General features: G+C 33.5%; 1 protein-coding gene across 2 annotated transcripts; it reads right to left on the bottom strand.

Moving 5' to 3' along the window:
- Positions 1–240: 240 nt before the first annotated feature.
- Positions 241–3,781, bottom strand: LOC140808165 (glycerol-3-phosphate dehydrogenase [NAD(+)] 2, chloroplastic). 2 transcript variants are annotated; one of them, XR_012112829.1, is made up of 9 exons: positions 3,363–3,781; positions 2,696–2,832; positions 2,436–2,541; positions 2,060–2,261; positions 1,878–1,965; positions 1,502–1,649; positions 882–1,031; positions 643–805; positions 241–531 (listed from the first exon to the last, which is right to left on the bottom strand). XR_012112829.1 is itself a non-coding variant. In XM_073165213.1 (9 exons), exons 1-9 carry the CDS (start codon positions 3,723–3,725, stop codon positions 517–519), a joined length of 1,359 nt encoding a protein of 452 aa, XP_073021314.1. In that variant the 5' UTR covers positions 3,726–3,780; the 3' UTR covers positions 241–516. The 2 variants fall into 2 exon arrangements, 1 of the variants encoding a protein (XP_073021314.1); XM_073165213.1 differs by having other exon boundaries at positions 643–792; positions 3,363–3,780.
- Between the last annotated feature and the right edge of the window lie 11,946 nt (positions 3,782–15,727).

Here is a 15,727-nt window from a genome sequence, read left to right as displayed (position 1 = left end):
TCTTTCAGTAATCATAGTAGATTTAGTTCAACTTACCTTGAATCCTTACATTATTTCCTGATAAATCCAATTATCAAGATTACATTTTGGAAAAGAAAATTATATGGGATCAATGCTATTTTAATCAATAATAATCGTTCGATCAGCAGTGAAAACAATACCTGCGCTATAGCATCTCATTAAACTTAGTAGTACATGAGATGAAAGAAGGTTCAATATGGTGTCGTATAATGCATCAAATCGAAAATGATCACGAATTGTTCTTCAATTTTCATGTGCACCATCCAACTATACAGCAGGATACCACATTGTATAAATCGAGAAGCCGATATTTCATGTTCTATACATCTCTTAACATTTTCCTTTACAAGATGTACAAACAACATGATAAGATTCATTACAAAATGTAGCAGAAAAAAGTTGACCGCAGGTCTTACTCAAAAGTTAGGATTTCTTCAAGCCTAATTCGTGTACTTCACACAGAAAATTATGTGGAGTGGCTTGCTAGCTCTTTTACTAAACTTCTTCAACCTACAGAACAAAAAATTAAGTGCTTTCGTGTCATAGACCACGACAATGAGAGTGGCAACAATCAAATCCTGGAGGAGTTGTTACATTCATAAATTATGTTCAATAACAAACCTGTGGGAGATTCATAAGTTCGAAAACGGCTTTTGTTGGTGTCAGTTCATTGTCAACAATTCGAGCAACTGCTGTCAAAACTGGCATTTTGACTTTGTATTTCTGTGCTAATGCAATCACAGCTCCTGCAGTGGAGACACCCTCAGCCACCTACAAGATATAACTGTTAAAACTGCTATGTATTAGCAAGAGTTGAAATATTGCTTGGCTTTGCTATGCAACCCAAAAATTTTCAGCACCTGATTCATGGAACTGAGTATATCATCAAGCTTTTCCCCGGATCCAAGACGAACCCCGACTGTTCTGTTTCTTGAAAGATTCACGAAACATGTGAGCATGATATCTCCAGTTCCGGATAAACCAGTCAGTGTTGTTGACTTGGCACCCATCTGAAGTGAGAGAGACATATCAACATCGAATAGTAGATATCTTAGCGACTTACGAAAAGTTTAGAAGAGTTCAGTTGTCACAGAAAATGGGACCCAACATACGTGAAGAAATACTCCTCATATATCACATACAGTTGGCTATCCATAAAAGTCCCTATAAATTTAATGTAGAGCCATACATATTTCGGAACATCTTCTGGTTTATGCCATACAGAGAGTGATTTTTTTTATATACCACATACTAAACTCTCGGACAGATAGCAAACTATGAAGTTTTCTTAACTATCACTTAGCCAAGAAGACAGATATCTCGGCCATATGCTTACTTTTAACTCCTGAAATAACCAATGGTACAAACACATGTTGAGAATGGAAAATTATATTCACAAGATGATTCCAAATACCTGTTCGGAAAAAACTGCATCAAAGTACAATACCAACAATGCTCGGGTGGAAAAGAGTCAACTAACCTTTGTTGCCAACCACCTTATCTCAGAGCAACCTTGTGCAACAAGAGCTGCCATAGAATTATTGCCAAGATTTAGTCCTACCACAATCCCAGCAGCTATTGCGAGTACATTCTTAAGAGCACCCGCCATTTCCACACCTATAACGTCACTGAAGCATCAGGGGTTACTGCTGGGCAAAAAGCAATATGTTCGTGAACATGTTTTCACACTTCCTATCAAAACATAAATAAAACCCAACTTTTCTCAGTTCTCACTTTTCATTTGGTTTGGCATGAGGACATACTGAACTTGAGTGTGCATGTTCGAATGTTCCAAATGAGCCCTATGAAAATTTGAACAAACAAATACAAGGTGATATTTGCTATACAAGTACTACCTTGATGTGTTGATTCTCAAGGTTCTCGAAGCAAGAAGTTGCTGAACAGCATTTGCCATCTTTTTGTCTTTCGAAGCCACAACCATTGCTTGCAAACATAAAGCAGTTTCTCCATTACTTTAAACCAAAACGTGAAACATTGATTCTGCAGAGGTACAGTGACTCGAAACCTAGGGAAGTACCTGTTGGCAACTTGTTCATCAACTCCAGCGCAAATGAAGGTCCTGACAGAACCACATAGGGCTGGCGTGGATTTCTCAGAGATCGAGGGATTATTTGAGACATCATTCTATATGTATTGAGCTCTAGACCTTTGCTGAGAGAAATGAAAGGTAAGCCTGGATCGACATAATCGGCAATGCTCTCGAGGAATAAGGCACTGAACTGCCAATAGGATAAACCAAAAACAGATAACTGTAAAAAATAAGGATATTTTGTACGACAAAATTCAAATTTTAGTTCAACCGTGAAAACTGGACTGCATATTGAGGTACACTCTCATTAACAACAGAATGTTAAACGCGAGTAATTGAAGTTTGATGGGATCTACAAAGAAACCTGGACAGGCACAGCATGGAAGCAAAAGTCAGCACCCCGCAGAGCATCTTTGACATCCGTTGTTGCAATGATGTTTTCTGGCAACTTGTGTTCCGGAAAATACTTACTGGAACAGAAAAAAATATGGTCGCTAAAGTAGAAGAGGAACATAAGAGGAGATGGTTTATAAAAATAGTTTCACACTTTCACCTAAATTCAGGGATTTGGGGAATTGATTTTTAAACAACTGGATAATGGAGAACTAGCATGAGAGTATTTACCAATTTCGATGATTGTTGTTTATTGATTCACAAATTTCACGGTCTCGTACAAGTATATTAACTTCTAGCTGAGCCTTTTTATCAGCAACATGGGCAGCCATAGCTGTTCCAAAAGATCCCCCGCCAAGCACCACCACCTAATGCCAAAATAAATCAAGACACGCTGAGTCCTTCATTCAAACCAAAAATCCTATCAATAGGCATGACTATCCCGATCGGAACTACCAATAGATTTAGATATTTCACCAATATTGGAGAACACAAAACATGAAAGTACCATCACTTCTTACAATGCATAAAACAAAATACACTCCATTAAGTCACATTTGATATATCTGGTTTGAATTTTCGCAGAGGCCGACGAGATTAATGCTGCTGCTGAAGCTCAAAATGGGTATTCACAAAGAATGACTAGAGAGCCTGATTCTTTACTTTCATACAGACTGCAAGACAATGCAGTTCTTTCTTTAAGCATTTGATTATAAATATGTATCAAACCAATAATTGCTGGTCGACAGCCCTTAGGCTAAAAAAATAAGAAAATGGTCCACGAAGTGCCATTCATAAAAAGCCAGCCAAAAAGGTACAACGAAAACAGATGGACAAAAGAAAGTTCGAAATTTTCCCAGCAGGAAATAAAGAATTTAAAAAAAAAAAGGATTGAGACCTTATTGGTGCGTTCAAGAACGTCGGACTTGGCCTTCGACCTCCAAGAACGGGACCAGCGGACCAGCTTCTCCCACGCCAAGCCAACAACCTTGCGCCGGTCCTTGCTTCTCTCAAGCGCGAGATTATAATCATGTCCAGAAGTATCAGCCGTAAGCGGAAGTAAAGGCGACGGCTCTGGTACTGAGTCGACAATTTCGTCGCCAGCGGCGCAGAGGTGGAGTGGGGTGGCATTGGTTGGAGTGCGGAGAATAGGTAGGAAATAATGTATGGGTTTTGAGTTATGGGGCTTGTAAGAGTTATTGTGGGCGGCGGGCAGTGTCGTGGAGGGTGAAAATTGCGGCGGCTCGAGCAGAGAAGCCATTGGTGAAGCTTGAATTTCTGGGATTTTTGGGGAGTTTTTTATCCACACTCTTCCCACGTGTATGTTGTTTTCTAGTGGGAACATTTTATTATTCATTATTTAATACTTTTTTTTTTAAAATATTATTTAACACTTTAACGCAGCGTTTGGTTGGACGGATTAGGTGTGATAGATTATTTTATAACATATAATCTTGCGTTTGGTACGATTTTTATTTAACCAGCTCAATCCTTCCTATGAGTGATTAGGTGGTATTACGTGTGATAAAATAATACATCCTTCCTCCGTAGGATTATTAATCCCTCTCCTCTATCCCTACTCTCTTTCCAATTTTATCCTTCTTCCTTCATCGCTATTGAACCACCTCGGCTGCCGGACCGCCGCCGCCCTCGCCGGACCTCCGCCGCCCTCGCTGCCGCCGTCGGAACACCGCCGCAGGACATACGCCGGACCGCACCGCACAGCCGTCGTCGGACCTTCGCCGGAACGCCATCGCCGACTCACCGCCGTCGTCGGACCGACGTCGTCGCCGCCACGTCGGCTGCCGGATCCGTCGCCGGAGTGGAAGACGAAAAAAAAAGAGGAAGGGCAATTTTGTCATTTCATCAAAAATTTCAAAATTATTCTACATTTAAAAATCTTACCAAACATACTACCATATATTACATATCTACGACAATCATTTTTTTTATCATTTACATACTAATCATTAGTTTATTTTATCATACAACCAAATACAGCCTAAATTTACGTAAGGATTGACAAATTTTAAATTCATAGATTTTATCTTAAATTTTAAATATTATTTTTTACATATTTATATAATATTGTATATAAATAAATATAAATGTAAAATTCACCTAATAATAAAGTTGTTTGAAATTCATAATACTTTATACAGTTTTGATATTCTGCACACCTACCGTGCACACCTTTGTGAGCACCGATGAGGTGTCACTCACCCATTGGATGCGTAATTTTTCTATATTTCATCACATCCAATGGGTGAGTGACACATCATCGATGCTCACAAAGGTGTGCACAGTAGGTATGCAGGATATCAAAACTAATACTTTACATTATTATTTATATTATTATTATGTAAATTAATAAGATTTGAATTTATGATTTGATCTACTATTTTATTATAAAAAATAAAATTATTCCAAATTTATTATTTTCAAATTCATCTCAATTTTCAATTTTTTTATTAAAAATTATATCGCTATACGAATATTAATAATAAATTGATATTTATTATCATAAATGACTTAGTTCGTACATGCTTTAATTAAAAAAATCAATGTTAGCTCTAACCTAAATTGCTAAGTCCGACTGTTATGATTAAATTCAACTATATATACATTTTGAATAGACACACATTAATTTTTCAAGATTATTTTATTATTAAAATTATAGTATCATTGGTTTTATAAAACAATTAAATCAAGTACTTCGAAAACAAAGAAATACATTACACTTGCACGAACATAATATTTATAAACAAAAATTTATGTGAGACGATCTCATGGGTCGTATTTTGTGAGACGGATCTCTTATATATGTTATACATGAAAAAATATTACTTTCTATGCTAAAAGTATTACTTTTTATTGTGAATATCGGTAGAGTTGATCCGTCTCACAGATAAGATTCATGAGACCATCCCACAAGAATCCTACTTATATTCATATATTATATTGTTATTTTTTGCTCATACTGCTAATGAGTGATCTTGTATAGCTTTGGGTTTAAACGTATAACTAGAGATCGGAAGAAACATGTAATTGGAACACTACAAAAAAGATGCTAGCGACAGTCAAAATCATCACTCAAATCGTCGCTAATTAAATTAGCAGACGGTTTTGAATTCCATCTGGAAGTCGATTGCCGTCTTGGTGACGGGTTTTTTAAGAATATTTTCGATATTTTCAAAAACATACAATCGATTTTATGTCTATTTTAGGAGTGATTTTAATGAAAAAATGTCGTTAAATTTAATGAAGAAATTAAAAACCATCGCTAAAATAGTTTTAATTTAAAAAAATCTTCGCTAAATTCAGCGACTAAATTAACAAATGTCGACGATTTTTGTGAAAAATAATCGCTAAATTTAGAGGCGAAAATAAATTTTTTTGCCGTTAATAACGATAGTTCTTTTTAAAAAATCATCGTTGAATTATTTATTTTAATTTTTTTAATACTAAAATAATATTTATAATTAATGAAAAATTTATTTTTAATATTTAAAATTAATTATTAATATGTTTTTATATAAAAAAAATGTTCATTAATGAATCTGAATATGTATCAAACATTAATAAATTAAGTTAAAAATTTTCCAAAAATTATCATCAAACTAATATATATATATATATATATATATATATATATATATATATATATATATATATATATATATATCAAGCAAATCTAATTGATATTATATAAATATATATATAATATAAATTTCAACTTTGACTAATATATAAACTAAATTGTGCAATAAAGATGTATTCAATTTCATATCTTTGCAAATTGTAAATCAACGGATTATGTCACTCGTTCATATTGCAAATTGTTCTTCCGAATGAATTAAAAATATAAAATTTTATAGAAGTTATCTAGGCTTCAATATTTCAAAAAGAATAGTAACACAATCAAACATGAAGCAAAATTCGAAGATTAAATTAAATTAAGCGACGTTCTGGGAAATGATTCCCTTCAATCCCAATAAATATAAACTTTAGCTACTAAACATCGTCATGAAATTATCAAAACAATTATTAAAACAAAATTCCAAAACCAAAAGTATTAGAGGAAATCATGCCCATATTTCTTTCATTTTTTTTTATCACAATCACCTACAAAGCAAACCGAAACACACAAGAACAGCCAATATGCATAATATAAATAAAAAAGAACTACAAATAAACACAACATAAACGATTACCACAGTTTTTAAATCAATACTAACAATAGAAACAAATTAATTTAATCGTCACTAAATTAGCAACTGTTTAGGTGAATTTGTCGCTAATTTTATCACGTTTTAAAAATCGCGATATTTTGCCCACTGTTTACAAAAAAAACATAGAAAAATTCAATTTATCCATGATTTTTTGAAAATCGTCGTTAAATAAAATTTTTTTTTTAAAATGAAAGTGTATTACAACTGTTTAGCTACTAAACAGTTTAGCTAAACGATTACCACATTTTTTAAATGAGTACTAACAATAGAAACAATTTAATTTAATCGTCACTAAATTAGCGCATGTTTAGGTTAATTTGTCGCTAATTTTATCACGTTTTAAAAATCATGGTATTTTGCCCACTGTTTACAAAAAAAACATGGAAAAATTCAATTTATCCATGATTTTTTGAAAATCTTCGCTAAATAAATTTTTTTTTTTTAAATGAAAGTGTATTACAACTGTTTAGCTACTAAACAGTTTAGCTAAACGATTACCACAGTTTTTAAATCAGTACTAACAATAGAAACAATTTAATTTAATCGTCACTAAATTAGCGACTGTTTAGGTTAATTTGTCACTGTTTAGCGACTGTTTAGCTACTAAACATCATCATGAAATTATCAAAACAATGATTAAAACAAAATTCCTAAACTAAAAGTATTAGAGGAAATGAAGAACAGAACAAAAGTCGCGTGAAAATTCTGAGTTCCTCCTGCCTCCTCGACTCCGGTCTTAATTTATCTCGTGCGATGGCTCTCTACGGTGAAGTTGATATGTCAAAAATCACTAATGATGCTCATAAATCGTATATTTGGGCTTCCATGTAGGTAGGAATCAAGAAACATGGAAACAAATAGATCAAATCATGTTTTATCGGATCGCGCTAGGGTGGTCAAAATCACTCGTCCCAGCGCGAGCTGCTAGCGTATTTTCTTTACTTGAGCGCCTTGGGGTGTCCAAGATACCAGCTTTAGCGCGAACTGCTCGACGTCCATGATTTATTTTCCAGTCGTATGTGCCATGGGGCAGTCAAAACTACATGCCCTGATGCAAGCAAGCTTTGCACAAATTTCACTAATTTTCATCCTCAGCGAACTGGGACAGACAATTTCACCCATCATAGAACGCAATGCTCGAATATCTAGCCCATATTTCTTTAATTTTTTTTTTATCACATTCACCTACAAAGCAAACCGAAACACACGAGAACAACCAATGTGCATAATATAAATAAAAAGAACTACAAATAAACACAACATAAACGATTACCACGGTTTTTAAAGTAGTACTAACAATAGAAACAATTTAATTTAATCGTCACTAAATTAACGACTGTTTAGGTTAATGGGATGCTGGTCTTGGGTATTATTCTAAAGTTATATTCAATTATCCTTATTCATGTCACTCCTTTCAAAAATATTAGGAACCGTAAAAATAAAAGTGGATTGTTGAATTCATATTTGGAATTAATAAAAAAAATTAGGGTAATATAATTTTAATCAGAATCATAGCACCATACAAAAAAAAATCAAGTCCGTTTAGGGGGAAAAATCCTGGTATTTTAGTTTAGGCAAAAACTTGTGTGAGACGGTCTCACGGGTCGTATTTGTGAGATAGATCTCTTATTTGGGTTATCCATGACAAGGTATTACTTTTTATGCTAAGAGTATTACTTTTTATTGTGAATATGTGTAGGGTTGACCCAGTCTCACATATTAAGATCCGTGAGACGGTCTCACATGAGATCCACTCTTTAGTTTATTTCATTTTGTAAATAAACCAAATAAATACTTTGAAATAACCGGGTTTTCATTAAAGAAATCTTTTAAGTAATTCGGTTTGATCGATTATCTTGATTTAACTAAAATTTCGTTCAGATAGATAATATAAAATTCACAAAAATATATATGAGATTATCTCACGGATCAATTTTGTTGGACAATTTTTTTAACCAACCGGACCCTAGTACTCTCGTTCTCAACAATGACTGGCCCATGTTCTTTTGGGCCAGCTGTAGCTCGATCTGATTTGGGCTCTTTTGCTATACTTGGACTTTTAACTATTGGCTCGATTTTATTTTCTTTTCGTTTGGGGGGGCAAACACCAACTTCATATGCTTGGATCAACAAATTAACATTGATCAATATATATATAGACATAGACGTGTGAGATTATTTCATGAAAAATATTGATCCGATCGATCTTCTCGTGAATATAAACATGTGATATTGTCTCGTAAAAAACTTACTCACGGCCAGATATAAACCACACAATTTGGGTCAACGACGACTATTTGATTATTAGTGAAGATAAAATACATCCATTAGAACTTCTCATTAATCATTTATACTCGTCTTCATGAAATCGCGGGAGGACATAGTCATACGTACTGATTACATCGGGATTCAATGGTTAGTTAACCATTCCATTTATTATTTGTGCGGACCAAAATACTATTTTAAATAAAATGAATTCTACATTAATATCATTGCTTTGAAATATGGGAAAAAAATTCTTTGTCGCAGTGTGTCTTTTTTTTTTCTTCTAAATGAGTTTGAATTTTACCCCATTGGCTGCATCACGTGGACCTACCAAATAAACATATTCGAAGCTCGATTCGAAACTCGAACTTTTATTATTTTCGATTCGAACTCGATTCGAACTGAGGCTCGAGTTCGAATTCGATTCGAACTTTTCAAATACTAAATCGAATAATTCGAATCACTACTAGAAATGATGAACGTGTTCGGTTCGATTCGATTCGAACATTGAATATATATATACATACATACATATATATATATATATACATACATACATATATATATATATATATATATATATATATATATATATATATATATATACTTAATAATATTTTATTTATTTTTTAAATATAATGCTAAGGTTCGCGAACAGTTCGTGAGCAATCGAACAATATAATTTTAGCTCGAATTCGATTCGAAAAATATTCGAACATGTTCGAGTTCGGCTCGAATTCGAACCAAATATTATTCGAGCCGGCTCGAAAAGTTCGTGAACGTGTTCGGTTCTTTTACACCCTTACTCAGAACTAATCAACATATTTTACTAATTCAACTACATATTCTTTGCACCATTTTTGTGACAATGCATGTGTATCAAGTATTAATGTATTATACCAAAATAACATCAATATTGTTGTTAGAATCTAATTTCTACAAATCAAAACGAAAATGGATTTCCAACTCGATAGTTTTTCTAATCTATTAAGCAAATACGATGTCAAAAACAAAAACAAAAATGAAGAAAAACTACTGGAAGTTAGGAAATAAACTACCGACATAATTTATTTTTACAATAATATGTAGCCTGTAGGAATTTACAAAACATGAAAATATAATAAAACTTGATTAGAAACACTATAAATTGTGAAATTTGCTAAAATCTGGAATGACAATATAAAATATTCATGAACTAAACTAAGAAATTGTAGGACCGAGCGCTTGCCGCTTTACCAAAAGTTATAGCTAGTAGTAGTGGTGCAACTCAAATCTTTTAAACCGCACAACAGCTCAAGCACCACGACAAGCGCTTTACCAAAAGTTATAGCTAGTAGTAATGGTGCAACTTAAATCTTTTAAACTGCACAGCAGCTCAAGCACTACGGTTCGATCGCTCTACCAAGCAAGGACAATTATTGCACCTAACAGAAATCATACTAGAAGTTTGCAAGAGTTCTGCCACATGCGTTGTGTTCTTTGAGTTGTCTTTCGATCTCTTCCTTTTCTTCCGCTTCTAGAGAATTATTTCTTTTAATTTCTTCCATGATTGCAACCACGATCTCACCTGTTTGAATTCAATTGATGGGCTTTCCCTGTGTTACTTTGCCCACTAAAATTTTTCGGGCTTGGACTTTTCACAAATTTGGCTAATTTTATTTTTATCGTAAACAAATGTCCTTAGCAAGCATCGACCCAATGAACCAAAACGTTTGTATCTAATATCAACGTCTTTCTTTATATAACTCGTGAAAGATCATAAAAAAAATAATTTATAATCTATAACATAATTATTTTTTACTCAATTATTATAGAATTTAAGTCGAACTTAACAAATAAAATACATAAAATCTTATATTTCGTACCAGTTCTAAAAATCATGAACATATGATAGCAAATAGAATATTGGTAAAAGGGGGGATAATGATGAACGGTGGACCTCTTGAGTTTTAATGGAATTTAAAGCATGATGGAGGAAAAAGGTGGAGGATTCCTTTTAACATTTCTGTACCCACTAAATAAATACTCCCTTCTTTCTCTTCATAGCCGCCACCCACCCACCCACCTACCCCGCCCATCATACCACCCACTTTCCTCCATTTCTTCTTTATTATTTTATTTATTTTATCTTGATGTTTTATCATTTTTCTCTTTCTTACTGCCCTTTTTTCCGGTTTATGTATATAGTATATCCAAGTTTGGCAAAAATTTATCAGATACGGTCTCACGGGTCGTATTTTGTGTTACGTATCCCTTATTTGGATCATCCATGAAAAAATATTATTTTTTATGTTAAGAGTATTACTTTTTATTGTGAATATCGGTAGGGTTGACCCGTCTCATAGATAAAGATTCGTAAGACCGTTTCACAAGACACCTGCTCTCCAAGTTTTTAACAAATAAGATTTTTTTTCCAAAATACTTGAAGCATAAACATTGCATGTGAGAAAAATTAACGATTAATTCGAAATCTAGAAATTTGAGAGGGTGATTATTTTTATTTGAATGTAAAATCGAAAAGATATGTGTAGATTGTTTTGGATTGAAAATTGAATAAGTGATGTGTGTTGTGAAAAAGTAAAAATTTATGGTAAAAAGTAAAAATCTCAAACACTCAAAATTTACCAAACTACACACTTTATAATATTTTTCTCTCTACTCAATTGTGTTTTTCTTCACAAATGAGAGATCTATTTATAGGAAATCTTTACACATAATCCAAAAATAAAATACATCATTACCTACATCATCACACACTAATTTTCAATATTCAACACCTATTTTTCAACATTCAACATTCACATTTTCAACACAAATATTTTTCACATTTTAAATAATATTTCAACACTCCCCCTTGTGATGATGATCATGATACGATGATGTCTTCATTACGTGTTTTGTACTGCCTCGTTAAAAACCTTACTTGGAAAAACTCATTGGGATAAAAACCATAGTAAGGGAAAAAGAGTGCAGTCACGTAAACTCCCCCTGATGTTGACATGAACAATTCTTCACAAATTTCGTAGATTGCGCATCCCAATATTATATATGTGCTTTCTGAATATTTACGTAGGAAGTGTCTTTGTGAAGAGATCTGATGAGTTTTCACTTGATTGAATGTGACGAACATCAATACATTTATTCTTCTCAAGCTCCTTGGTGAATGCGAAGAATTTAGGAGGAATATGTTTAGTTCTGTCGCTTTTTATGTATCCTTCTTTCATTTGAGCAACACATGCAGCATTATCTTCATATAGTATCACAGGTTTCTCATCGAATGATAATCCGCATGAGATTTGGATATGTTGGGTCATTGATTTTAACCACACACATTCACGACTTGCTTCATGTAGTGCAATAATCTCAGCATGATTTGATGAAGTAGTTACGAGCGTTTGTTTCTGTGAACGCCAAGAAATTGCAGTGCCTCCACGAGTAAATACATATCCAGTTTGGGAACGTGCCTTGTGTGGATCAGATAAGTATCCAGCATCAGCATAACCAATCATACTTGAATTAGCATCTTTTGAATACAAAAGTCCCAAGTCTGTCGTTCCTCGTAGATAACGGAATATATGTTTAATTCCGTTCCAGTGTCTCTTTGTTGGATATGTGCTAAATCTTGCCAACAGATTTACGGCAAAAGATATATCAGGCCTTGTACAATTTGTAAGGTACATAAGGGCACCGATGGCACTTAGATATGGTACTTCTGGACCAAGAATATCTTCATCATCTTCACATGGACGGAATGGATCCTTTTCTATGTTTAATGATCTAACAACCATTGGAGTACTTAAAGGATTTGCTTTATCCATATTAAAACGTTTAAGGATCTTTTCTGTATAATTTGTCTGGTGAACAAACATTCCACATTCTTTTTGTTCAATTTGTAAACCCAGACAATACTTGGTTTTTCCAAGATCCTTCATTTCAAATTCTTCCTTCAAGTATGACACAACTTCTTGAATTTCCTTATTCGTTCCAATGATGTTTAAATCATCAACATATACAGCAATAATTACGCATCCGGATATTGTTTTCTTAATGAAAACACAAGGGCATATTGAATTATTTACATATCCCTTTTTCATCAAGTGATCACTTAGTCGATTATACCACATTCGACCTGATTGCTTTAACCCATATAATGATCTTTGTAATTTCACAGAATAACATTCCCTGGGTTTTGAACTTTGTGCTTCAGGCATCTTAAATCCTTCAGGGATTTTCATATATATATTACTATCAAGTGATCCATATAAGTAAGCTGTAACAACATCCATAAGACGCATTTCTAAATTTTCAGATACCGCCAAGCTAATCAAATACCGAAACGTAATTGCATCCATCACGGGAGAATACGTTTCTTCATAATCAATTCCAGGCCTTTGAGAAAAACCTTGTGCAACAAGTCGAGCTTTATATCTTACTATTTCATTTTTCTCATTTCGCTTTCGAATAAAAACCCATTTGTATCCAACAGGTTTTACACCTTCAGGTGTAAGGACTATAGGTCCAAAAACATTACGTTTATTTAGCGAATCCAATTCAACCTGGATAGCATCTTTCCATTTTACCCAATCCTGTCGATTTTTACATTCACCAAAAGATTTTGGTTCATGATCTTCATTATCATTTATGATGTCGATTGCCACATTATAAGAAAATATATCATCAATTTCTTCTATATCTTTTCGGTTCCATATTTTTCCAGTATTAATGTAATTGATAGATATTTCACGATTCTCGTCAGTTTGTGGTTCTGACAGAACATTTTCATCATCATGTGTTTCTTCAGGAACATCATTATCTATTTTGTGATCATCATGTGTTTCTTCAGGAACATCATTCTCTATTTTGTGATCATCGTGTTTCTCTATGAATTTTCTTTTTCGAGGATTTTTATCCTTGGAACCGACTGGCCTTCCACGCTTCAGGCGTTTAATGACATCATGAGTATTTTCAATTTGTTTCTTTGGAATTTCAATTCGAGCAGGGGCATTTGCAGCATGTATATATGATTTAGTTACCCCTTTTGTGTCTGCAAATGCATCTGGTATTTGATTTGCTATTCTTTGCAAGTGTACAATTTGTTGTACATCATTTTCACATTGTTTTGTTCTTGGATCCATATGTAACAATGATGATACATACCACGTAATTTCCTTTTCGGTATGTTTCTGTTCTCCGCCTAACATTGGGAAGATTTCTTCATTAAAATGACAATCAGCAAAACGTGCTGTGAACACGTCGCCTGTCTGAGGTTCAAGATATCGAATGATTGATGGACTATCATAACCGATATAAATTCCAACCTTTCTCTGAGGTCCCATTTTCTTTCGTTGTGGTGGTGCAATAGGCACATACACCATACATCCAAAAATTCTCAGATGAGAAATGTCTGGTTCTTTACCAAATGCAAGCTGCAATGGGGAGTATTTATGATATGCACTTGGTCTGATACGAATTAATGCAGCAGCATGTAAAATTGCATGTCCCCATATAGAAATAGGGAGCTTTGTTTTCATAATCATTGGTCTAGGCTCTAGCAATCATTTGCAGACGTTTAATCAATGATTCAGCCAATCCATTCTGTGTATGTACATGAGCAACAGGATGCTCAACAATGATTCTCATAGACATACAATAATCATTGAAAGTCTGGGAAGTAAATTCACCAGCATTATCAAGTCTAATTTTCTTGATTGTATAATCGGGAAATTGATTCCTCAATTTTATTATTTGAGCAAGTAATCTTCCAAATGCAACATTTCGAGTTGACAATAAACATACATGTGACCATCTGCTGGGGGCATCAATCAATACCATAAAGTATCTGAATGGTCCACATGGTGGATGGATTGGTCCACAAATATCACCCTGAATACGTTCAAGAAACATTGGTGATTCAGTTTGGATTTTGGTTGGTGATGGTCTTATAATAAGTTTTCCGAGAGAACATGCTTTACATTGAAACTTATTATTCTGAAAGATCTTCTGGTCTTTCAATGGATGACCATGTGTATTTTCTATAATTCTTCGCATCATTGTTGAACCAGGATGTCCTAATCGATCATGCCAATTAATCAATATTGAAGAATTATCAACTACCATGTTTGATTCAATTGGACTTATATATGTATAATGCAATCCAGTAGGTAGCATTGGTAGTTTTTCAACTACATATTTCTTTCCTGATTTATATGTGGTAAGACACATATATTTCTCATTCCCTTCATTCATTGTTTGAGTATCATACCCATGGGAATATATATCATTAAAACTCAACAAATTTCTTTTCGATTGTGGTGAATATAAAGCATCATTGATCAAAACTTTTGTACCATTAGGTAACAAAAATTGTGCTTTACAACAACCTTTAATCAAGTCTACAGGACCTGATATTGTATTCACCATTGTTTTTGTTGGTTTTAGTTCCAAGAAATATCTTTTATCTCGGAGGATAGTGTGCGTTGTACCACTATCAGGTATGCAAACTTCATCTTTGTTCATAGTATTTTCCATATTTGAACTTCAAAAAAATATGCAATGAAATAAAATTACCGACAATACATTTATAAAAATACAATACATATGCCAAAATATAACACACGATAAAATATTATCATACAATTACATGAAAAATAAAATGTTTTACATATTTATTCCACCCGCAAATTGATCATTGTCTGAGAAATCAATCAGAAAATCTCCAGCATCAAAATGAGTTGAATTACTCAAAGGTTCACTGTTTTCAGCGAAG

This window comes from Primulina eburnea, chromosome 12, assembly GCF_022965805.1.
Source record: "Primulina eburnea isolate SZY01 chromosome 12, ASM2296580v1, whole genome shotgun sequence".
NCBI classification, from domain to species: domain Eukaryota; kingdom Viridiplantae; phylum Streptophyta; class Magnoliopsida; order Lamiales; family Gesneriaceae; genus Primulina; species Primulina eburnea.
Note: the sequence above shows the minus strand (reverse complement) of the source record. Positions and strands in the feature narration are given on the sequence as shown.

Excerpts from the sequence above, each read along its gene's own strand:
- LOC140808165 (XM_073165213.1), bottom strand. The coding sequence starts at position 3,725 with ATGGCTTCTCTGCTCGAGCCGCCGCAATTTTCACCCTCCACGACACTG. Across the intron at positions 2,542-2,695 it reads AACAACAATCATCGAAATTG|TAAGTATTTTCCGGAACACA; the intron begins GTAAATACTCTC and ends TTTCTGTTCCAG. Across the intron at positions 1,032-1,501 it reads TAAGGTGGTTGGCAACAAAG|ATGGGTGCCAAGTCAACAAC; the intron begins GTTAGTTGACTC and ends CTCTCACTTCAG.